Here is a 24,743-nt window from a genome sequence, read left to right as displayed (position 1 = left end):
TAATAAATCAGAACTTATATAGTTACATTTAAAAACGTCAAAAACATGCAAAATGTGAGCAAAGTGCTTGCATTTCTATTAAACTTTAGTATTTATAGAAAAAATACAACTCTTCCTTTTACTAAACATTTCTCCATCAGTTAATTCCTCATCCAAACAATTAGGATACATTATATATATATATTTTCTATCATCAACCAATTAGGAGAAATTATATGCATATGCCATATTATATATCACATATTATATCATATATATGATACATATATAATATCATATATAAGAGAAATTTTATGTATAGGATATATTATATTAATTACATTTTATATATCCCATGCTATTATCTATGTGTGTACATACGCATGTGTGTATAATATCAGCAAAAATCAGGCTTTTCCTCCAGCTTTGGTGTTAATTTTCTTAGTCATTAACACAAGAAGCACAGTGACATCTAAGATGACTAGCAAGAGTTTTAAAAAAAGAAATCACAATTCTGGGAAATGAAGAACAGAAAGAGCCATGGTTAATTTCCAGTTGAAGGACCCAATGGGCTTCCCAGAACAGAGTGTATCAGCTGACAAGGGAGGTTAGTTAAGAAGACTTGAAGAGGGAAATGAGTTTCTGAAAAGAGATTTTCAGGATAGCAAGTAGGAAGTAAGGAAGGGGAGACCTGCTAAAGAGATGATGGGTGGAAATCAAGAAAGAGGAAATGCCAAATCAGGAAATAGTTATTTTCAAGGAAACAGTTGATAAATGGGCAAAAGTTCGACCATGGCCAGGTGGTTTAATTACCCAGAGGATGAGAGATATTCTGTGTCCTAGAACCACTAACTAAGCCAAAAAAGTGGTTTGTATTCTTAAAAAGTAGACTGGGCACTTGCAATTTTCTCCATCTCCACTGAGACTGAATAAGTCTTATCCTTTGAATAAATAAAAAGGAAAGGCAAGGGTAGCAAAGCCGTGTGGAGCCCAAGGAGGAAAGTCCCACAAATCTCCTTGGTCTTGGTTTTGGAGGCCAGTTAGCAAAGACAGACACCAAAGGCTGATGGTCAACTTTTTATTTCTACTTTTAAAATTCAATTAAATTAAGTTACTTTTCACTTCCTCTGAACAAGAGAACTCCTTTGAATGTTCTGGACCTGAAAATAGTTCTCAGTAAAAAGGACACTCCAGAAATTCCTTTCAGCATGTTAAATATTGGTTTTCCAAGGATCACACATTGAACAATAGAGCCTCATTTTTACATTGATCTATGAAAATACATTCTTCAAATTAATTTTACTTGAAAGAATATACCCAGGGGAAAAAACATGTTTTTCTACCACAAGAAAATCAACATATAATCAAAAATTTGCTAACTGCAAAATGTTTATGTTTAATATTGCTTTCAGATTTAGGAACTGTATTTCAGGGAGGAGTGTCCCTGAATTATGTTCATGTAAAGGATTAGGAGCTATCAAGAACATAAAAAGGACTGTGTCACTGAATTATAAAGATATTTATTTTATTACTTTTTAATAATGAGTGGATCAGATCCCATAGGGGCATACCAAGGCCTTTTGGAGATGTTTAAAATTATCCAGTATATCGGTGTTGTATTATCCTCCGCCTTGCCAGTTCTTTCTGATCCTAACCATCAACAAAGGTGGCCCATGATATTTAATTGCATATTCAAACACTATCTGCTACAGTGTAAGGTACAGCTGTAGGACTAAATTGCACGCTGGGAGTTAGTGTACTTCCCTAGGTGTGGGAAGAGTCTAATCAAATAAGGAATTCAGAAGGCTGTTCTTTGCCTCCCCACTCAGTGATATTAGGATCAGTTCTTTTAGATAAGACTGTGCCCAGTATTTACAGGGCACTTGTCTTCCTCTTCTATTTAACTCTTCCTGACCCTGCTAGAGAAGATGGTGACTCCTTGGTAGAAGTAAGGTACATAAAGAGATATTTTTATTCTTTCAGGACATTAAAGCAAATTAAGTATCAAACTGAAGTACTAACAATTACCAACTTCTTAATATCCAACTTCCCTGGAAGTTCATTGGTATTTTGGCAGGAGCTGCCCCTGACTTATTTATCTTCATAGGATAAATTCAATCTTGAATATAATTTCCTCCATTTCCAAATGGAGAAATGAAGCATGATCTTCATAAGAGAAGCTGGTAAGCACATGTTCAGTGAGCAAGCAAATAAGCCAGCCCACGCAGGTCCAGTCCTCGTGCAAGTGATGAGTGCAAGGACTGGGAAAACTGGTCCAGCAGAACCTTAGGGTTCTCTACATCTTGAAATGGCAGACTTAAGAGTCCTGGGAGCTAAGGATAACCTGCTCTGGCTTTTCTTAAAGTTCAAAAGGAAGTCTAATAGCATACAGAAATGGGACAATCTCTCTGCATGTGGTTTTTTCCACTGATTGAACCTCGTTTCTAGTCGTTCCACAAAAGTGATATAAAACAAACAACATTGTATTAAAACCTAAATGTAAAGTCAGAATGCCAAAGTGACCTGAGCTGCCAAAGTGACCCTGCATTCTCGTGTGGCTTAGAAATGACATGAGCAAACGCTGAGCATGTCTTACCTGTGCCGGGCAGGGGGCATTTCTCACAGTGTGGGCCCCAGGCCTTGCCCACACTACAACAGCAGAGCTGCTTGGTGAGGTGAACAGACAGAGGGTGCATACACTGCCTTCCGGAACTGACAAGTCGGTAACAGGGCCCTTTCTCCTCAGAGATGACGGGAGTGTCCGCTGAAGTAGAGAGAAGATCTGACATCACACAAGAAACGACACAAACCAGGGCAACTTTTTGCACAGTAGCAAAATGAACCTTTAATTTAAAGTCAGCTTTAGAAACTGTGCTTCAGGATTACAGAGAACCAAATGTCCCTGAAAACGTGCCTGTCCAGTTCCTTCTTCCATTTTAGCAAACACTAAATCAGGTATGGATGCAGAAATGAAGGGAAATCTTTTCAGTAAAACCCACCTGCCCAAACAGACCTAGTCACCTCCTATCAAGATGGTGACCTTGTTTGATTTCTCTTATCCAGCCAAGGCAGAAGTCAGTGAGCAACCATGCCCTCTAGCAGGTCAGGAGCAGAACACAGTCAATGCTGTGAGCCAGTAGCTGCACTTCTCGCTCTGAGGACAGCAGGGGCTTGCGGGGCCCACCCGGTCTCCCCCTAGGTAGTGGACAGTGGATGGGAGGCAGGAGGTGACTTCTGACTCACAAGGCCCCCGGTCCAGCCAGGCAGCATGCCAGGGAAGGAAGAGATGATGTGCTCAACCTCTCAGAAGGCACCGCTAATGCACGCCAGGCTATATTCATCAAATACATAGAGCCTAATCCTGATTCTTCTGCTATGAATTTAGTAGGTCAAAGTTGATCTAACTATTGGGATGCCACTCGGCACAGAGGGAAAATATGAGAATGGGTAAGATACAATCCTACCTCCAAGAAGCTCATTTTCTAATGCAAAAGTGGATGGAGTGTGCTCTACAGAGCCAGAGCCAGGCCAAGACAAAATTGTTGAATTAGACTAATTTTAGGACTCCCTCTTGACTTCCTCATGATTTCCACGGCAATGGCAGAAGTTCCTGAGTATATCTCCAACCTCCTATTTCTGTCAATTAGCTCCAAGTCAATGAGTTAAGAATATCATAAAATAGCAAAAGTCCAATTCAGAAGTCTTATATCTGGACCCTTTTCTACTGAACATATGGACATATTCTCAGCATCATCCTTCCTAGAGCTCTTGAATTCCTAAAGAAAATTCGTTGCAGCTCAGAAAGTCTTCCTACTCCAGTTGCAGAGGTTATTACACTTTTCTTGGATTTGCTTTGACAAGTTCCACCTTTCCCCATAAGATGGGTGGGGCAGGTCTGGAGAAGGTTCTGCAGCCTTGTATGCAAGGGACATGGAGGTCAGAGGTAGGAAATGCCAGCATGCTTCTACATTCGTCCTTTCAGGCTGGCTCAGTCAAGGACAAAGAGTGGGCAAATAGAGAAAGTAAAAGTGGTTGTAACCTTTGGCAGGAGAGTCAAGCAATTCTGAGGGTGTTCACCTCAGAGCATTCGTAAACAGGGAGAGCCATTGCCAAGTGCATTTCTTGGAGTTCTCTGACTCTACCACACCCTTTATGGCCTGGATACGCCCTAAATTCATGCTGCCTGAGCACATGCTGTCGGTCTCCTACATTTGCATGTATGCTCTGTCTATGGATAGTTTTATACTTTCCAGGAACACATATTCCAAATATGAAGCACTAACACAAACTCAGTGCCTCTTGTAGTATGTGCTGATCCCCTGCCTTCTTCTACTTCCCATGGCTATCAACAGTACCACCATCTTTCCAAACCTGTCACTATTTTTCCCCATTTCTATGAGCATCACCTTCTTCCCTGATTCTTCCCAAAATGAGACTTCTCCCACTGATTTCTTCAAAATATAGCTCACCATCATATCAGCCCAGATTGGTCCAAGTCACAACTTATAAAGGAACCCTACATATCCCTGTGGTATTTCACATGGCAAATTTAGAGGAAAGAGAAATAAGTCTATCTAATCAATGCTGGTGAAGATCCCAGATTTTTACTTCAGACTCTGAACTTGAATATTTAACTAGTAAGAAACATCTCTTAATACTTATCATTCCAGTTGGGTCGTACCTGAACCATAAAATTGAATGATTTCTTTTTCAAGTAAGAATGATGGTTATTTAACAAATTCAGTATTATTTGGACAATGTCAGGGAAAATAAATGCTAAGGAAATGTGCAAGTGTTTCAAAAATCTCATTGGCAGATTTCTACAACCTTATTAAAATCTGGATGTCTGCCCCTAATTCTAGACATCAGATCTAGTCAAAGTTAAATAAAACATTCTCCAAGTTTACCCAATCTGCAACCTTAAATGTAATTATTTTTACCAGATTGTAAGTCAAATTATTTAAAGAAAAAAAAAAGTCACAACAAATTCTACATCCACTCTTTATACTTTTAAGCTTAAATTATAAAGCTATTTAAAACATTTATTCACATAATTGAAATCAGCCAAAAATTATCCCTAGATTATCTGGATATTGTCAACAACATAATTTTTGGCCTGAACCTTTCAAAACCTTGCATAAGTTTTCAAATGTACCTTGTACGCAAACATAATTTTACAATCTAATTTTACCAGCCCCTGAAAAAGCATTATAATTAGGTATCTGTCTGCTACATGATCAGAAATGTCTGTAAAAAGAACATGGAAAAAAAGGACTTACGTGCAAAATGTCCTAATCTGCATTTGACAGTTTTTAAAGGAAAATAGCAGTATTTAGTAACAGTGTTTCAAAATGCTCAACTAAGTCAATGAAAAGTAATGAATGAGAATGTCATTTTTGTTTTTCTATACTTGCTTTTTATCTCATCATCTCTGTACATCTCAGTTTAGGGCACAGAGTTAGAGATATCCATAACCATAAACAAATGATAGTATCCCCATGAAGAACATGTCTTGACCAAATGGCAAATTTAAGCAATCTGAGGACAAGAAAGATGTAGCTTAACACATACCAAAACCACCTTAAAAAGGACAAAGACAGGGGGAGTAGATGTGGTTCAAGAGGTAGAGTGCCTACTTCTCAAAGGGGAGGTCCCGGGTTCGGTTCCCGGTGCCTCCTGAAAAAAAAAAAAACAAAACAAATGAAAAAACCAATTCAGGGAAGCCAATGTGTCCCAGTGGTTGGTCACCAGCTTCCCAGAGATGAGGTCCCAGGTTCTATCTCTGGCCCCTGGCACCTTTTAAAAAAAAAAAAAAAAAAAAAAGAGAAAAACCTAGCAAGACAGAAACTAGCAGAGAATTGCCCTTAAAACGATCCCAACAGTTTTTCCACCATGAATTAGTTTTTAAGCTTTAAAAAATCTGCACAGTGTTCACCTACTTTTCTAGTTATGGGTACAAGTACTTTAAAAATAAGGTAACCAAAAAATGCTTTCACTAAGAACTTCATACTTAAAGTGCATCCATCGCTAATTGGCATTGATCTGCAGGGACTACACTGGATTACTTTTTGTGCAGAGGTTAGTCTTCTTAATGAAACTATATTTTCTGAACCAAAATGACCTACCAGGTACCCTGCTGGTACAAGAGGAAATCTGAGAAACAGGACTTCGAAAGCCAAATATTGGAATTTCTAGGACATTTGGAAGTTTTTTTTTTTAACACAATAAGACAGAATATTTGAAATTAAAAACTGAACCAGAAAATTCAAGATGCCAGGCTATTTCCCAGACTTTCCAAGTGAAAGAGTACATTGAAACCTTATGAAATCAGACTCCAGTGACTCAGAATTTGGAGTAATCAAAGGCAAAGGCTGGGACAAAGTTTAACTCTGCTTAAAGAAAGCTTAAAATACTTAGGAAGGAAACTTCTGTTGTCATTTCTCAGCTCTCACAAAAAGTTGATACGCTAGTTTTATTTAACTTTTCATCAAAGTTTATAAAAGAACTCTGTTCTCTAATCTGAGTTTAGTTATGATGTTATTTTGGAGAAGGCTCCATGATATAGATTTATTTTACTATATCAGGCCGGCCTTGTCCCATTTGACTTTTTAACTAATGAAGCTTTCCTACATAATTATGATATTCAGTCGACCATTGAGTATCTCCCTTCTTTTGGATAAACCCCAAAGATCAAAAATAGAAATAAAAAGTGATCATTACTTACGAACACAACTTGAAAAGGTGGGATCTGGCCCAAATCCAATTTTGCAGGTACATCTATAGCTGCCCATGGTATTCAAACACTCACCATTAGGGCATACACCTTGTAGCTGGCATTCATTAATATCTGCAGAAAAACACAACTCTTTCAGATGGAAAAGTCAAGCCCCGTTGAACAGACTGGCTATGGGTTGTACTCACTTTCTTTTTCACTATAAAAACTTCTTAGTTACTGTAAAAAAAAAAAAAGGATGCTAAAGGCTTTTAATGTAGCAGGTGTGAAAAACCAAAAATCAAGAAACATTTATTGAACATCAGCAATTTATATAACAATTTTTTTTAGGTATCTACTATGTTGCAGGTTTTGTTCTAGGTGCTAAGGATTTACTAGTTAACAAAACAGACAGAAATCCCAGCCTTCACAGAACGTATATTTCAATGTTTGTATAGGTTAGGCAATTTGGAACATAGACATTAAGGCAAAACAACTCTCTTCCAGAAGCATTTACCATCTACCTGTACGCACATACATGTAAAAAATTAAAGATACCAAAACAGCTCAAGATATCACAGTTAGAAGAAATGTCACAATCTGGAAGATGTTAAGTAATGAAACTGTCTAAACAGACAGCAAAGAACCACGAGAAGAAGGTGGAGGCTAGCCAGGAGGAGGAGGCAGAGCTTCACAGGGCGCTGAGGTCTGGGAAGAGCTGGATGGAGGTGGTGGAAAGGGAAGGAGTGCTTCAGAGTGGGTGGGCATGAGCACACACACTCAAGAGGGGAAGGCGCTCAGAAATGGTGAGTCAAACCACTCGCTGCAATAAATATTTCAGGAAGGTAAGTAGCTGGGAAGGTGGCTATTACACCAAGCTAGGTTTGGATTCAAGTTTGTTGAGAATGGGGAATTATACTAAAAGTTTCTGAGCAGGAGAAAGATGTAATCGAAGGCAGGCTCTAGGAAAACTCATTGAGCCAGCACAGGGCTGGGTGAGAAGAGGCTAAAATTTTGATCACTGAAATAGTAAGGCAAACATGAGGCCAGTGGCAAGACCAGTGAGTGACAGCGGGAAGAATCAGGAAGAGAGGAACTGGAGAATTCTGTTTAAAGAGTAACTGACAATACATGGCATTTGACTGGGGGGGAGAGTGGGGAGGAGGGGGCGGGAGAGTGCGGAGGAGGAGAGGGGTGGAGGAGAGAGGGGGAGAAGGAAATCAGAGATACCTGAGAGTCTTCTAACCTGAGAAAAGATGAAAAGACACTGTTGGTGTTATGGAGGGAATTCTGAGGGGAGAAGGGTGCAGGAAGATGAAGAGTTTGTTTTTACAGCTCAGGGTCACAGTATAAATACTCAGCAGCAGTGGAAGATTCAGGAATATAGCGAAAGAAGAAACCAGGGCTTCTGGAAAGAGAGACGTTAAGATCATCCTCATATGCCACCCATGAGGAAATAAAAATGACTTGAAAAAGGAGAGATAAAAATGTGGTGATTTGAAAAAGAAAGAGCATATAGTCACTTGCTTTTCAAATGTGGTTAATTCAAAATGAAAAATGAGTACTCATTTATATTTTCATTTATATTCTATTCAGTATGGCTCCTAAGCTTACTAGTAAACAGACTTTGGCTAGTAGCACTTCCATTTCAAATAATATTTTCCCTTCAATCTTTTACTCTTCTACAAACTTTTATTAAGTGTCTTAAAACATTAATTTTCTAAATTAAAATTAAACACAATGGCAGCAAAGCAGCAGCATCTTCACATAAAAAAGGCAAACAGCCCTCAATAAATCATTATTTGTTTATATTCATGTTCAAGTAGGAAAAGACATTTATATGTATATATTTTACCTAACATGTAATTTTTAATGTATTTCAGTGATAAAATATGACATTTTTCAGCCACATTCAAATGATGAGTTAACAGATATGTTTTGCTGTGTAAATTCTATAGCATTCCAACTTGGATTCAGTAGGAAGCTGGTATAGCTTCAATACACCTGGCCCCACAAATGGTCCAGCACCTGGCCATCCGATTCTTTATTGGAGTGTGTGTTGTGCTGTAATGCACATTTATATACAGCATGTAATTGGAAATAGTCCCCATAACTCATTCTCCTTAAGAAAACCACCATGAAGGACCAGGAAGCATGCCAAGCTGGGGCTTAGATGGTACCAGTGAAGCTCCTATCACATGTCCTAACTTAAACCTCAAGTTTGGGTAACCAGTCAGTTGTGGTCAAAAAAGCTGGACAAAATTTCCACTCTTCTCTTTCTCCTCACATCCCCAAGAGGGTATGATTTTAGCTTTCCTCTTCCCTTGAACTGCCTGGATCCCTGGTCTTTGCTGCACCACTACACATTCCACAGGCACCTCTCGGGACCAGAACTGTCCCTTGTCTGGGATACTCTATGAGGGCTCCATCTCAGCCCGGTTCGCTTGCTACCAGGTTTAGGTGGAAGTTCGCCCCAACTCAGAAATACCTCATTTACAAACATTGCCTTGTCCTTTCTTCCAATTCCTTGTTTTTGACTCTCCCTCAACTTTGCCCTCAACCATGATGTCGTGGGGATAGAGGACAGGAACTAAGATTTTTAAAAGTAAGATGAGTGTAGATAGGAAAGAATCTAAAGTCTACAAATAAGGGGAGTCATGGAAGACTCTTTTTACTGCACTATTGTCAGCTTGTGCCCCTACCACCTACCACTCCCTCCCCATTCTGGCCCCAGGAACCTAAAGGCTGACTTCATGATGCACACTCAACTTCCCATAAAACTCCTGTTTCTCTCAGCTGCCTCAATTTATTATTAGGGATGTACTTAGGTTTCCAAGATCGGCTTCTTAGTTTATATACAAGAATATACATCAATCTTAAATACACTAGAGTGAAAAGATGGCATTTGTTAAAAAAGTTCTATTGCTTAAGAATATTTGAACAATATTTAATACTGGGTATTAGAAGTTATCTAAGAGAAGACAGTATCAGACCAAAGTTTAACAATATTATGGAACATGAATGGCAAATTGTGCATTACACTTCTGTTTAAACTTCAATTCTATTTAAAATTCAATTCAGGCTATTTTCATTTTTAAAATCAAAGAAAAGCTTCTAACAATTATAATTTTTATAAATAACATATTTGATAAATATAATTGTACTTCAGAAGGTTCATATTTTATACAGCCAGCCAATCTTCCTTAACATATCCTGACCAAACCAAACGTACTCTAGTACTTAGTGTGAAAAACAAATAGACAATCAAATTAATTTGTTCCTTGTTCCCTCTCTGTAGACCATCCAATTTCTCTAAAAACCGGTCATTCCTTCGAAGGAATGGTATAACCACTGCTTATAGGTAAACTTATATTTTAAATTTAAAGAGGGCCAAAATGAGCGGCTCAAAAGGACTGGTGCCCTCCTAGAGCCAGTCACCCATCCCCACTTCTCCATCTGAGTGCTACGTTAGGGCAGTCTAGAAGTTTATAGAAGCAGACACAAAGAGGGATGCTTCTAGAGCCCCATGTACTCCTTTAGAGAGGGCAAAGTCCAAGAGCCTAAGCTAACATGAAGGAGATTTACATACTTCTCCACTAACACTTGTAGAAGGTTTCTGCCTAGTAATGCTAACCATGTACCCCAGGCCATATACTAAGTTGAAAAATATAAAATTGCTCTTCTTACAGATTTAAAATGGTTGAATATTGGCATAAAAATGCAGAGTAGGGAGGGAATATACATATCAGGAGACTCTCTTTAAACAACCTAATTTACAGCAAGGTCTAAGTATTTCAGCACTGAGGAATGACGCAATAAGCCAGTACAGGATTACTATAAGGAACTTCATCATTATCATCTTCACTATTCCTTATTATTTTGTATAGCACACCTTATCTCATTGGATATTCGTAATTCTGGGACATGAGCAACACATGAACCATTATTCTCATTTGACAGATGATTTTGTCCAAGATCCTATTCTGAAAAAGGGTTAAGGAGGTGAGGGAATCTGATGGGAGAAATATCCCAAGAAAACTTAGTTTTTCATTTAACTAGGATTCTAATTACATGGAGCAAGTCGCTTAATTTCTTTTGATATCATTTTCCTCTCCTGTCACACAATGGGGCTGAAGTAGATAATCTCCAAGGCTATTTCTAGCTTAAATATTCTCTGACTTCAAATCAATCTGCCACTTGCTGGGGTTGAAAATGCCAAAGAATAAAGTATGGCACATAATGCACAATATATTACGAACAGTGTAAAGGCCCATATGAGAAATAAAATACACTTTTATGTATCTATTCTCCTACAGGAAAGCATGTATGTTTAACAAAGCAAGTAAAAATTTACTTCCTTTTTAGTGATACAAATTTATATAGGAAATGAGGCATGCCCAGTAAGCAACAGGAATTAGGTACAATGTGAGAACAGTACACGAAGATCTTTATGCTGTGTGAAAATATGAAGCTTTCTGTGGAGTCAGCTGTGTATGTTCAGCTTCTGCTGATGGACAGAAATTCCATTTTAGCAATATGACTTCCACAGGAAAGCAGAAACCACTATCTTTTGAAATGAATATTTTTCCCAGCCAGACAGGCCAGTTAGCTTTTTAAAAGAGATCCCTTACCCAAAGGGAGGGGCATTTACTCTCTAAAAGGACATATATGTTGACCTTAAACTTCTAGAGAAGCAGTCTTCACACAGGGTACACGTGCCCCTGAAGGTATATGAAGATATTCCATCAGGTACACACAGGCTTGGACACTTTTAAGGGAATCAATTTCAAGACCCTCAGCCTTTAGATGTTTCCTTTTCTAAAAGTGATCTGCCTAAGAAAACATCTGTCAGTCATCCTTTCCCATCTGCCCTTTCCTTAGCACCTTCCTCTTCTCAAAGACAAGGTATGTCTCTTACCCATACACCTTTCCAGGTGCACTGCCTTGCACTGTAAAATTCTCAGAGACAGAACAGTTTGCAAACATTTCCTCTCTTGAAGGAGTGTCATAGGAAAGGTGATAAGTTGGATTGCTTTCATAGAGAAGCCTGGCTTTGCCAATTAAATTACATGGCAGACATTTTTCAAAAGTTGAATGAGCCAAATCTGCAGTTCTAAGGATTAGATGAAAATATATTTAAAGCACGTATGCAAAATAAGCATGCCAGAAATTAATCTATGGCAGCCATTTAACTTTTGATGAAAAAAATGTAGATATTAACCTAAAAATGTGTGAAAAATGCTTTTCAAAATTATTTTAGAAATAATTGAGCAAAAATGATTGAAGACCCATGCTTGGGAGCCATTTTACCCAAAATATTTTATATTAAACATATGTTTTGTGAGACTTCTGCTAAAGGTCTTTGCCAGAAGAGGAGCTCTGTGGCCAAATACATTTGAAATACATTTGAAAAACTCTGCTCATTTTATATACATTAAAGACCCCAACAAGTCCTTTGGTAAGTTTTGTTTTTCCTTGCTTAACTCAGTGTTTTTCACACACTTCACCACAGAACCCGTTTTCATACAACATCTAATAACATCCCTCTCAACTGGCAGCCTATAGAGCACATTTTTTTTAATGTTGCTCTGTGGAACTGGACCTGCAAAATAGAGTGTAAGATTCTTCGTGGTTCTATTTGCTTCTACCTAGTCCTCATTGCTTTAGAAGCCTTCCCTTCCAATCTATTACTGTCCCAGCCATTATGAAACAATAATCCAGCATTGGATGGACTCAGTCACTAGACTCACTGAAAAGCAGCAAACATTGTTCGAGCAACTCCCTTCCTTTGCGATTCCTCTATCTTCAGGGTGATGTGATAAAAAGAATTATCAGAGTCCAGAGAACAGCTTGTTTTTATTTCTTGATACATGTGTACTACACATGGAAGATGCTTCTGATAACATATACTTATTCTCCTGGTCTTTGATTTATGACTACAATCCACAGATAATACATGAATTTCTCCTTAAAACAGACACAGTAACATGAATCAGTGTGCTTTCCTTGTCACTTAGGATACAACAAACATCTTCCCATTGATTTTATAGCCCCAGAGTTTAAAGTCAAAGAGCTCTTGGGAGAGACAATGTGCTAATGACTCATTTCACCACTGTCTTTCCTGAGGAAAAGTGAATAAAATCAACAGACATTTCCTTTTTGAATCCTATCCCAGTGATATGAACACAGTAAGAAGATACACCACAAAAAAACAGTTCTAAAATGGACAGAAATGGCTTCCAAACAGATTTGTAAATGCTGAAATAGGATATTTACATCCAGATCAAAAGCTCTTCAAATTCTTACTGAAAGTACTGTGCTTATTTAAACCAGAGATGGTGGCAATAGTTCTAAGAGGGTGCCCAGGACCGTGGAATAACACTGTCAAGTCAGTAAAACATCTGTCCATTCCTCTGGGCCCATGACATTGTAAAACGGAACTCAGTATATTAGTTACCCACAGTGTCTAGAATTAAGTCACTAAATATAACAAAACAATGTGATTAGTATCTGGTAGGCTCAACGAGAATATTTTTTAAAGCTTTTTAAAAAAGTTTTTAAGTGTTTAGAAGAAGTGAATTATGAAGTTGGGTTGACTTCAGTCTTCGTCCATACTTTTGATTTTCTACTATTATTTCCCAAATGTAAGCAAGACGATGGATTCTAAGTCTCATTCTTTGTACCCACATTATTTCCCTACTTCCTCCTAGCAAGAAATAAATATCACAACAACACATTGCCTTGATCATGGAACTGAAGGGAACTTTAGAGACAAAGCTGGCAAGAAACACTGCAGAAGCAGAGAAGGCATAGAAGAGTATGTTAAAAGAAGGAGTAAAAAGTCATTGATAAGGTTTTCAATGAAAACATCCATGGATATTAGCACTTCGCTAGCTAGAATTTTAAACATGAACACGTTATTGGTGACTTAATGTTCAGTAAAAGAAACCAGGCACAGACTGAAAGATCTGACAGCTCCTAAACAGACAAAGCTGATCTGTGGGTATGAGAGTCAGGACAGTGATTACATTTGGAAATGAAGGAGGGAATAAAGATTGGGAAGAGACGAAATGAGGATTCTAAAGTACAGGCCTTTATTTCTTGACTGGGGCGATAATCACATAGGTATGTTCCCTTTGGGATAATTTGTACACTGTTCTGTACAAGTTATATTTCAATAAAAATGTACTTAAAATATAATTATCTAGTCATTTCTAATATAACATCAAATTAATGCTTATTCACCAGGATATTTTTCAATATGGCTCTTAACTTCAGCTGGAAGTGACCTCACAGTAATACAAATAAAGAACTTCTTTTCCTTTTTTTCTCAAACAAATGCCGCTTATATTTGGCTAAGTCAGTATAAACCAATTCAAAGTATGATGGGTTGATTTAAAAAATGAACCCAATTCTTCACCCCTCCTGGTATCCAGGCTCTGTGCCATGGACTCTGTAGCTTCTCTCATGAAGAGGTAGAGCCTATTTCCTCAACCCCGCAATCCAGGCTGGCCTCATAACTTCCTCCAGCTGGCAGAATGTGCTGGAAGGAACAGGGCACCAAGTCCACACCTAAGCATAAGCCTCCAAAGCTTTGTGTGCTTTCACTCCCTCTCTTAGACCCTCGCTACCTCCATGAGAACACAAATTAGCTACCTAAAGGATGAGAGACCATCTGTGAGAGCACCAAGATGTCCCAACTGAGGCCATCCTGTACCATCCCAGCAACTCATCAGCTGACTACAGACACTTGACTGAGCCTAGCTGAATCATCCCCACCCGGCCTAGTTCAGCAGATGGGCAAATCCGACCCAAGATTGTGAAAAATAATACATGAGTGTTTTCTTAAAGTAACTCTTAACTGATAAAAGAGCCAGGAAGGGATGATATGAGAAGGAAAGTATATCAGAATCCAAGGGAAAGCAAAGAGAAAAAAACAAAACAAAAAACTCTGAGTCCATAAATATTTTTGTTAAAGATCTCGTGATAAAACTGAAGAGGTACAATGACTTACTAATAATATCAGAGAAAAGGCTCAGCTCCATGAAAACACTATCACACCAATTCCCACAGAAGCAAACCAGGATTTTCAATGCAGTGGCATAACTAACGAAACATATAAACCTTCCATCTACATTAAATGTAACCTTGAAAGAAGGTTATACTCGCTAGCCACTGGCCTGGGTCCTCCAAACACCTTTATAGTCTCATCATTCACCTTCACCTATTTTGTGGGATTCATCGGTCACAAGCATGTTCCACACCTGGATCAGAATTTCCTCCAACCCCAAATGCTCTCCCATTCCATCATCAACTTTCCCAGAACAAATTACAATTATTTGAAAGTAAATTATTGCTACCTAGAAAATTCAGAAGAAATTATTGGAACCAATGAAACTTAGTTCCAGTAAGAAAATAAATATTAAAATAATAAAAATAAAGATCTTGCTCTTTATTTTCAATATAAAATACCCCAGGGAAAGCCTAAACAGAAATGTGCAGTACAGAAGAAAAATGTACTATTACCTGCCCTTTCGTTTTTTCAAATTGGTAAAGAAAAGAACACAAGGGAAGAAGAAAGGAGGCTAAATCCTAGACTACTAGTTAGAAGGGAAATTGTAAATCCTTCCTGAAAAGGTAATGTGGACAGGATGGATCAAAAGCTAGGGAACCAATAATTTCTCTTCTAAACCTAATCACAGACTCATGTGAAGATTCATGTTCACACCTCTGATGGCATTACTTATAACAAGGAAAAAGAGAAACCAAGCTGAGAAGTCAATATTAAGTGGATGGTTAAGTAAATTATTCTATGTTAACTGTAATACCATGATACCATTAAAATTATCTTCAGAAGAATATTTAGTAACTTTGGAAAACTTTCATTATATATTGGGTAAAAAAAGCAGCTTTCATAGCTAGCCATGAAATATAGTCCCCAGTAGCTATACAATATGCATACACACATACGTGCATGCACACACATATAGATATTCATGCATACAGATATACTGACAGGAAATAGAGCAAATTATAAGGATTTTGGTGGGGGATGGTGGCTGATAGTAATTTTCTTAGACATTTGCTTCTAGATTTTATACCATAGGCATGAATTATTCCAAAATTGGAAGATAGAACTTAGGTATTCACTCAAAAAGACAAGTAGATAAAAGCATGAAACATTTAAGAGGCATGAAAAAGAGAGGTGCCAATATTTGTCAAACAGTAGTTTCAGAAGGAAAGAATGAAGGGAATGGTGAAGAAGCACTTTTGGAAGAGATTAATAGGTGAACATTTTTCAAATTTGAAGAAAGATAGGAGTCTTCAGGTTGGCATTGTACTCTGCTAACTGAGTAAAATAAAGATAAATCCCAGTATAGGCATATTGTGATAAAACTATAGAACATAACAAATGAAGAGATGATCTTGAGAGATCAGTAAAACATCTCATCTAACACCATGAAGGCCAGAACTCAATGGTATTATATAGTCTTTTAAAAGTATTCATGGAAAATAACTGTCAACCTAGAATTTTATACCTGACCAGTCTTATCAATACAAAATGAGGGCAAAATACATATAACATATAGATATCCCAGTGATTCGCACTAAGAGAAGGGTTAAGCATATCAAATACAGATTTAGCAAATTAAAAATACAGGATGCCCAGTTAAGACTGAATTTCAGATAAACAATGAATTTTTTTTTTAGTATAAGTGTAGGCTAATAGGAATTTTATCCGGCAGACCTCCTTCAAAGGAAAATGTGATCCCAGCAAGGCAAGCTCAGGATATAAGAAACAATGAATGCTGAGTGCAAAAACTGATAAAATGTCAGTAAAACTATTAACTCTGCGTGTGTGTGTAACTTCCATATTTTCATTAACTAGACCTTTGGGAATAAGTGGAAAATGATGACATTTATTTAAGCCACAATCCATTTACTTCTAAATCTGCAAAAGGCTGTTCTAATGGCCTTCAGGCATTTCCATGTTAAAGCAACGTATATCTGATACATGTCTTCCCAGCATGTATCACAAAGCCTGTTGGACTGTAAATGGTGCAGGTAATTAATCTTAAGAACCATGCCTTAACGGCCTGAATTAGTGCATCTCACCATACTTTACTGTTTTGATTCATCAGCATACCCTGGCCACATTCTTCTCTCCAGCCATGCAGGCTTTCTTGAGTCTCACCTCCACTTTCTGGTCCTCACTTACCCAGTTTTTCCAAAGCATTCAAAGATAAGTCTTCCTTTACTTGCTCACCCTACTGCAGTTCACACACTCAATTTTTTTTTCCCAATCATTAAGAGGTCTGAAATGTATGTTACAGTCCAGGTCAGCTCTTCAAAACCAAAAACTGCATATGGGTTATTCAATTGGAATATGAATCAAGACTGGTGAGCTTCCTTTAATGACAGTCATGCCCCTGAAAAGATGTGCTTGGTCTTTTATCTAGATAAAATTTGGTTTGGATGCACTCTGGAGAGCTTTCTATCTAAAAGGAGCCAGGTGGTAAAACTTTTTGTAATGAGTATTACTGTGCTCTAATGTATCTATTTTATAAATTTATTAAAGCAAAGCAACTGGAACAATAAAATGACACTGAAGAAAGTTATGTGGACTACTCTTTCGTATTTTCTTGAACAAGCTTATCTGGAGTCAGCTAAAATTTGGCGAAGTGGGAGAGTGAATAAAGCAAACTACATCCTGCTGATTCAAACTGATTTACATTAAATTTTAAGGGTAGGAATGACGTCTTACTATGATTTATCACATATCCTCAGCCTGCAGCTCAGGAGTGCCCCACCAATTTGTCTAAGAATGAATCATCTAAAAAATATTCAAGAATATCCATGCAAAAGGAATGTACATACATAGGACTGTAAAAGTGTAGCTGGCGTCTAGTTATATATGTTGGCCACGCCCTTAGTACCTCAGCATAGAACTAAAAATGTAGAAAATAATACTAAATTATATATATCCTGCAAACTCATGAAATTGGTAAGTGATTTTAGTATGTCAATAGAGATATTTGCTTTTCATAAAAGATTTCACTAACACTGATCCCCAATTACTTACCGAACCTAATTCTACACTTAAAGCTTTGATTTACACATAACTTTTTAAAAAGGCAAGTGAGAGTACTGAAAATGGAAAGAAGGACTTGCCAGCTTGAGAGGAGAGCAGTATGGAAGTAGGAGATTCTATTATTTCCATGAGGTATTGTTCCATTTATTTCTGCTTCTACACCAAACTTTTAGTATAATAATCAAATGATGAAAGCTGCCCTAGATCCACCAGAGGGAAAAAAACTGAATTGTTTGTTAGGATAAATGAAACAATTTATAACAATTCTATAATGTTGGGGGCAGTGAGACAGGTTTTAGAGCTCTGTGTGTATGTGTAATAAATCATTCCCTTGAAAAGATAATTGTAGCACCACTAGAAGGGGGAAAAACTCAACTTTGCGGGCAATTATTTGAAAGCTCCTCAAATTAACTTGTGCACAGTTGGTTCTTTGTTACAGGGAGCACATTAACAAAAGTTGTTTCAAGACATTCATTCACTTGATTGAAGGAAATAATGTTATTCTAGTTATTAATCATTTTAATTTTCAATGTGCTTTGTAAACTGAGAAGACAGACTGTAAGAACAATGGGGAGCACACACATTATTAGACACTTAATGGATGCCTTTGAAAAACTTTAGGATAACAAAATCAAAAGACTTCAAGGCTCTAGGGAAACTGAGTGTACATATGTAATGTGAGAAAGTTCTATTTAATTTTACTGACCAATCATATCACAGAAGGAAGGAAATTAAGCCCTTTTCTCAATAGTAATTTTCAGGGATTATGCTGAATGAAATCATATTATTTTATGAGTCAATCTCTCTGTAGTATAATTTAGTGGTGCCTTCTTGAGGCACCATGAAATGGAATTTTCTGTGACTCTTCACTCCAGAATCCTTGCCAAGAAGTAAAATACTGTTCTGCAAACATCCTCCTGAGACAAGCATAAGCCTGGATTTAGGTGTTACAGACCATCAGAGGAATTCACCATTAGAACCATTTGATATGCTCAGTATGTACAAAACTTGTTAAAGGTCACTCAGCTACACCAGGAGAGGAAAACACACAAGTCAAGCTTTAACAAACTTTAAAGAATTCTCCATTCTATTCTGCTAAATTAAAAAGCAAATGATTAGTAGCAAATTTTCACTTTCACTTCTAAAGTGGTATTTTCTTTTAATATGAGCTGTACAGAACCTTGAACCTGCCAGTAGAAGGAATCTATTAGATAAAAATCTTTTCTTATAAAAAAACAAACAAATAAATAGCAGTTGCTTTGACTTCAGTTAGCTCTCAGAACATACAGCCCATCTTCTGTTCTATTAGCTTATATCTATATTAATAATAGTTTACAAATCCATATAAAATTAGTAAAGGAGGCCATGTTGCACATTGCGAAAGAGGGGGCTTGGGAATTTAATCCTGGTTGGGCCTCTTATTATTTGTGTGACCCCAGTTATATACTCTCTCTGCATCTCTGTTTCAACTTGCGATTAATAATGTCCAGATCGCATAGTGAAAGAGCAATGTGCATAGCGTAGCCTATGGAGTAACTTGTCAGTCCCTTCCTCTACAATAGAAGACAGGGGTTGAATACTCAAATTCTGATCACACTCTATCTGGACTTGACTTCTACATCTAACACTTACTAGTTATATGCCATAGCAAGGTACTTAACCTCTTAGACTTACTCTCTCCATGTGTAAAATGGAGTTAATAACAGCATCTACCTCAAAAAGCTATTCTGAGGGGAGGAGATGTAGTTCAAGTGGTTGAGTGCCTGCTTTCCACATGGGAGGTCCCAGGTTCGGTTCCCAGTGCCTCCTAAGGAAAAGGAAACAAACAACAAGAAAAAACAAACAAACAAGGAAACCAATTCAGGGGAGCTGATGTGGCTCAGTGGTTGAGTGCCAGTTTCCCACTTTTGAGGTCCTGCATTCATTCCCCAGCCCCATTACCTCAAAAAAAAAAAAAAAAAAAAAAATTTCTGAGGCGTATGAAGAAGATAATAGATATTAAGTACTTCTTTGGCAAAGTGTCTGGCACGCCACTAATCAATAGCTGTTTTATTGTTATTATTACTTAGTTCTGCATATCCATTTTACAGGTTTACGGTTGCTGTGCTTATCAGGAATCACTGAAAAAAAGCTTAGTTTTATTTGAAAAGCATTGGTATTTGACCTATTAAAGCTATAATAAAGTCTCTTATCAATGGGGAAAAAAAAATCCTTTCCTAAAAAAGGGAGCAGGTGTAGCTCAGTGGTTGAACACTTGCTTCCCATGTACAATGTTCCGGGTTCAATTCCTGGTACCTCCTAAAAAAAAAAAAAGAGAGAGAGAGAGAATCCTTTGTTCATTCATTTATTTTTTGAACATCTATTATCAGCTCTGTGCTCTGAGTTTACAAAAATGAATAAGAGAGAGAGAAAGGACATGGGATCCCAGGGAGTGGCCAGATACGTGCATTATGGCCACATCCCCCCAACTCTCTCCTCACGCCTCCTGACAGATGGAGGAGGAGGATACGTCCGGAATCTAGAAAGAAGAATCGTCCAGGAAGTTGCTCACAAATTTATGCATCTTTTCAGGAACGTCAACAAGCAGTGAATAACATTTTGGCACTTTAACTTCCTCAGGCACGTGCATGCCACCCAACTGAACAGATGCCTCAACCATCAAGTCAAACCTAAGCCAGAACCTCTGTATCTCCTTTCTTTGAAAAAAGCATCTTCAGGTCAAACCAAAGCAGAAATAAATGAGATGAGACCTCTTTCATCCCTTGGCCTATCTTTGTCCAGAAAGCCAAATGAAAAGGAATTGCTAAAGAATCTGCCTCAATAATTGAGGGCCCCATAGAAGTGGGAAAAGACACAAAAGATGAAAAGCAATGGAAAGAGACAAAGCTGCAGGTGGACAAACTGTCATGAATTTTGGCTCGACTATTCAAAATCAAGCTCACAACCTAGTCCTGAGCACCACGGTCAGTTGGATTTGCATGGGCCCCAGGACCTTTTGACTCACCCTATTTCCTGCTTACTTCCGTCAGAACAGGCCTTCCTCCTGTGCTGCCAACTCCATCAACCGGCTAGTTCGAGTTGTATTTCTACTATTTGCCACCCCAAGAGACTGAACAACAGAACAGATCATAGGACTGCTGGAGGGCAAAAAATATAAAAAAGTATATGGCAGGCTGCAAAAGAAGATGGTAAGATAATGAACCCGAATAAAGAAGAAAGAAATTTAAAATGAGAAGAGAGACAGCGAGATGGTGGCAGAGTAAGGAGCTCCTGGAGTCAGCTCCTGCTAAAGGGCAGTTGGTAAATACCCACAGCTCTCTGGAGCGAGCAAGAAGCACCTGTTTGGGGGCTTCAAGAGGCCAGAAAGGCATCGTGCAACATCCTTGAAGGAGTGGAAGGTGGAGATTGCCCACCTGCAGAGACTGCCCACCTGCACAGAAGACTTGTAAGTAAAGCGCTCCACGGCCCGGAGGCCGGGGCCCATCCTCCACTGGAGGCACAGGCCGCCTCGGGAGCTGTTCCGTGGCTGGAATTGAAAGTTTCACTTCCCAAAAATGGGGGAGGAAGAAACGGTTGGGCACCATCTTCAGCTAATGATGAGTAAATTCAGCAGGCTAAAGTATAATCTTGAGAACAGCTAAAGTTTGAGCCTGTTTGAGAGGCCGGAAGCTGCCATCTTAAGTCCTCACCTGGCACAAGGGGAAGAGGGAAAGACTGAAAATTCCAGTGCTGGAGGGGACCAGCTTCTTTCCATCCAGGTCAGAATGCAGGTATAGCCTAAGACCCAGCGCCACCAATGACATGGAGGAAGCTGCAGAGGCCGGTGATTGTCCTACTCTGGTAGTACAAGCCATCCTAGGAGCTGTTCTGTGACCAGAAGTGGAAGCTCCATTTCTCAAAAACAGAGGAGGAGGAGATGAATGACTACCGATTCCAGCTGCTGACTGCAGACTCAGATGGCTAAGGAATAACCCTAGGAACAGCTGGGATGTGAATTTGCCCAAGTCAGAACAAGGCTGGTGGCCGCCATTTTGACTTCATCCCCAGCCTGAGGGGAAGTCCGGCTGGACCAAATATCACAGGCTTCAGTCCCACCTCTGGCAGGGAGGAGGCTGGCTAGCTCGGCACCAGTCTATCCCGGTAACTGAGGGTACCTCTGGCTGGCACAAACTGAATAATTAAAAGTCTACTGAGGCAACTGCAGTCATCTTGGACCTGCACTGCATAGATTGCTGCCCACACCTGCAGCTCCATCCCCACCCCAGGCAGGGGAGAAAGGGGTATGAAGCTTCATCAGTCTCTCTGGGCAACTACAGTTCAGGGCTGCATGACTTCAATTGTTCCATGCAACTGTGACTCTGTCCCTACCTTTGGGAAAGGAGAAAGTTGGGAGAAGCACCATCGGCCCCTGGAGCAATGAGGACAGCTTGAGCCTCCACAGTTTATAGCACCAGTTACATCCTTGGCTCCTACTGCACAACCAGCAAGGGAGAAAGGGTAGGAAGCCCTAAACTAAAGAAAAAACTGCACCCAGAATACTCTAGTAATCCACATGTCAAGACAACAACAAAAAATTACAATCCGCACCAAGAAACAGGAAGCTATGGCCCAGTTAAAGGAACAAGATAAGCCTCAAGATGACATAAAGGAGTTGAAGCAACTAATTATAGATGTTCAAACAAATCTCCTTAATAAATTCAATGAAATGGCTGAAGAGATTAAAGATATCAAGAAGACACTGGATGAGCACAAAGAATTTGAAAGCATGCATAGAAAAATAGCAGAACTTATGGGAATGAAAGGCGCAATAAATGAAATTTTAAAAACATTGGAATCATATAATAGCAGATTTGAGGAGGCAGAAGAAAGGCTTGGTGAGCTTTAAAAAAATGGCCTCTGAAAGTGAACATACAAAAGAACAGAAGAAGAAAAGAATGGAAAAAATTGAACAAGGTCTCAGGGAACTAAACAACAGCCAGAAATGTACAAACATACGTGTTATGGGTGTCACAGAAGGAAAAGAGAAAAGGGACAGAAGGAATATTTAAAGAAATAATGTTAGAAAATTTCCCAAACCTAGTGAAGAACATAGATATCCATGTTCAAGAAGCACAACGTACTCCCATCCGAATAGACCAACTCCGAGACACATTTTCATCAGAATGTCAAATGCCAAAGACAAAGAAAGAATTCTGAGAAGAGCAAGAGAAAAGCAATGCATAACATATAAGGGACACCCAATAAGATTAAGTGTTTTTTTCTCACCAGAAACCATGGAGGCAAGAAGACAGTGGTCTGATATATATAAGAAACTACAAGAGAAAAACTTCCAGCCAAGAATTTTATATCCAGCAAGACTGTCTTTCAAAAATGAGGGCAAGATTAGAATATTCACAGATAAACAGAAACTGAGAGAATTTCTAAGCAAGAAACCAGACTTTCAGGAAATACGAAAGGATGTGCTAGAGTCTGAAAAGAAAAGACAGGAGAGCAAGGCCTGGAAGAAAGTCTAGAAATGAAGATTATATCAATAAAAGTAACTAAAAGTCTCAAAAGAGTGGTGAAAATAAAATATGACAACTAAAACTCAAGTAGTCAGGAATAAACATAACCAGCGATGTAACGCACTTAAACTCAGAAAACTGCAACCCAATGTTAAAAGAAATTTAAAAAGTCCTAAATAATTGGAAGAACATTCCATGCTCATGGATTGGAAGACTAAATATCACTAAGATGTCAGTTCTATTCAAATTGATATACAGATTCAATGCAACCCTGATAAAAATTCACCAGCATTTAAACAAAAATTGAAAACACAATTATCAAATTTATTTGGAAGGGTAAGGGGTCCTGAATAGCCAGAAACATCATAAAAGGAAAAGCGAATCCTCATCTCTAGACTTTAAATCATACTACCCAAGCTATAGTGGTAAAAACAGCTACTTTACTGGCATAAAGACAGACACATAGACCAATGGAACCAAATTGATGGCTCAGAAACAGACCCTCACATGTATGGTCAAGTGATTTTTGACTAGCCTGTTCAAATCCACATAGTTCGGCAAAATGGTGTTGAAAGAACTGGATATCTATAGCCAAAAGAAGGAAAGAGGACCTTGATCTCACATCTTGTCCAAAAACTAACTCAAAATGGATCAAAAACCTGAAAATAAAAGCAAGAACCATAAAACTTCTGGAAGAAATTATAGGAAAATACCTTCAAGACCTGGTGGTAGGTGGTAGATTCTTAATGAAGGTAAGAGAAGGACCAAGATGGACTACTGATATTTAATGTATATAGAGGTTTTAATTACTTTACTGTAAAAGTGTGGAAATGTATAGAATGGATGGTAAAAAATAGTAATAGCTCGTTTATAAGTAAGGATGTGACTGAAAATGGTAGTCTAGGGATGTAAATGCCAATTGACAATGCTAGAGAATAATCTGGAAACTGAATGGCACAGTAAAACAAGAGGTGGATGAGAATTGTGGTTGATGGTACAGATGCAAGGGTGTCCTTTGTGAGCTAGAGCAAATGTATATCACCACTGCAGGGTGTCAGGAACGCATGAGAAAAATATAACTGGAATGACTTATGGACTGTAGTTAGCAGTGATGATATAATATTCTTGCATCTATGCCAAAGATGGACTGTGTTGATAATGAGTAGTATGGAAAATTTGAGCCAAATGTATACTATGGACATGGCAACAATCAGATGATATTATCTTATATATAACAAATGTTCCACCACAGTGTGGTATATGTTGATAGAGGGGTGTAGTTTGCGAATTCTGCATATGTACATAACTGTTTTATAAGTTTACAACTTCTGTCATAAAAAATATATTTAAAAAATAATAATAAGGTATTTTGGGTGGAAAACACAACAAATATAAGATAAGGACTATAATTAGTTGTAAGATTTTGACAATATTCTTTCGTAATTTGTAAAAAACA

At 38.2% G+C, this 24,743-nt stretch overlaps 1 protein-coding gene across 8 annotated transcripts in view; it reads right to left on the bottom strand.

Annotated features, from left to right (window-relative positions):
* Positions 1 to 24,743, bottom strand: part of LTBP1 (latent transforming growth factor beta binding protein 1) — a 410,312-nt gene that overhangs the window by 129,028 nt on the left and 256,541 nt on the right. For all 8 annotated transcript variants that reach the window (XM_058278378.2, XM_058278382.2, XM_058278380.2 and 5 more), the window contains 2 exons: positions 6,704 to 6,826; positions 2,576 to 2,743 (listed from right to left, as the gene is read on the bottom strand). In XM_058278378.2, coding sequence (XP_058134361.1) covers positions 2,576 to 2,743; positions 6,704 to 6,826 — 291 coding nt within the window. The remainder of the gene's footprint in view (positions 1 to 2,575; positions 2,744 to 6,703; positions 6,827 to 24,743) is intronic.

Source organism: Dasypus novemcinctus, chromosome 17, assembly GCF_030445035.2.
Source record: "Dasypus novemcinctus isolate mDasNov1 chromosome 17, mDasNov1.1.hap2, whole genome shotgun sequence".
Classification (NCBI taxonomy): Eukaryota; Metazoa; Chordata; class Mammalia; order Cingulata; family Dasypodidae; genus Dasypus; species Dasypus novemcinctus.
The sequence above is the reverse complement of the archived record's forward strand: the minus strand, read 5'-3'. Positions and strand labels throughout refer to the sequence as shown.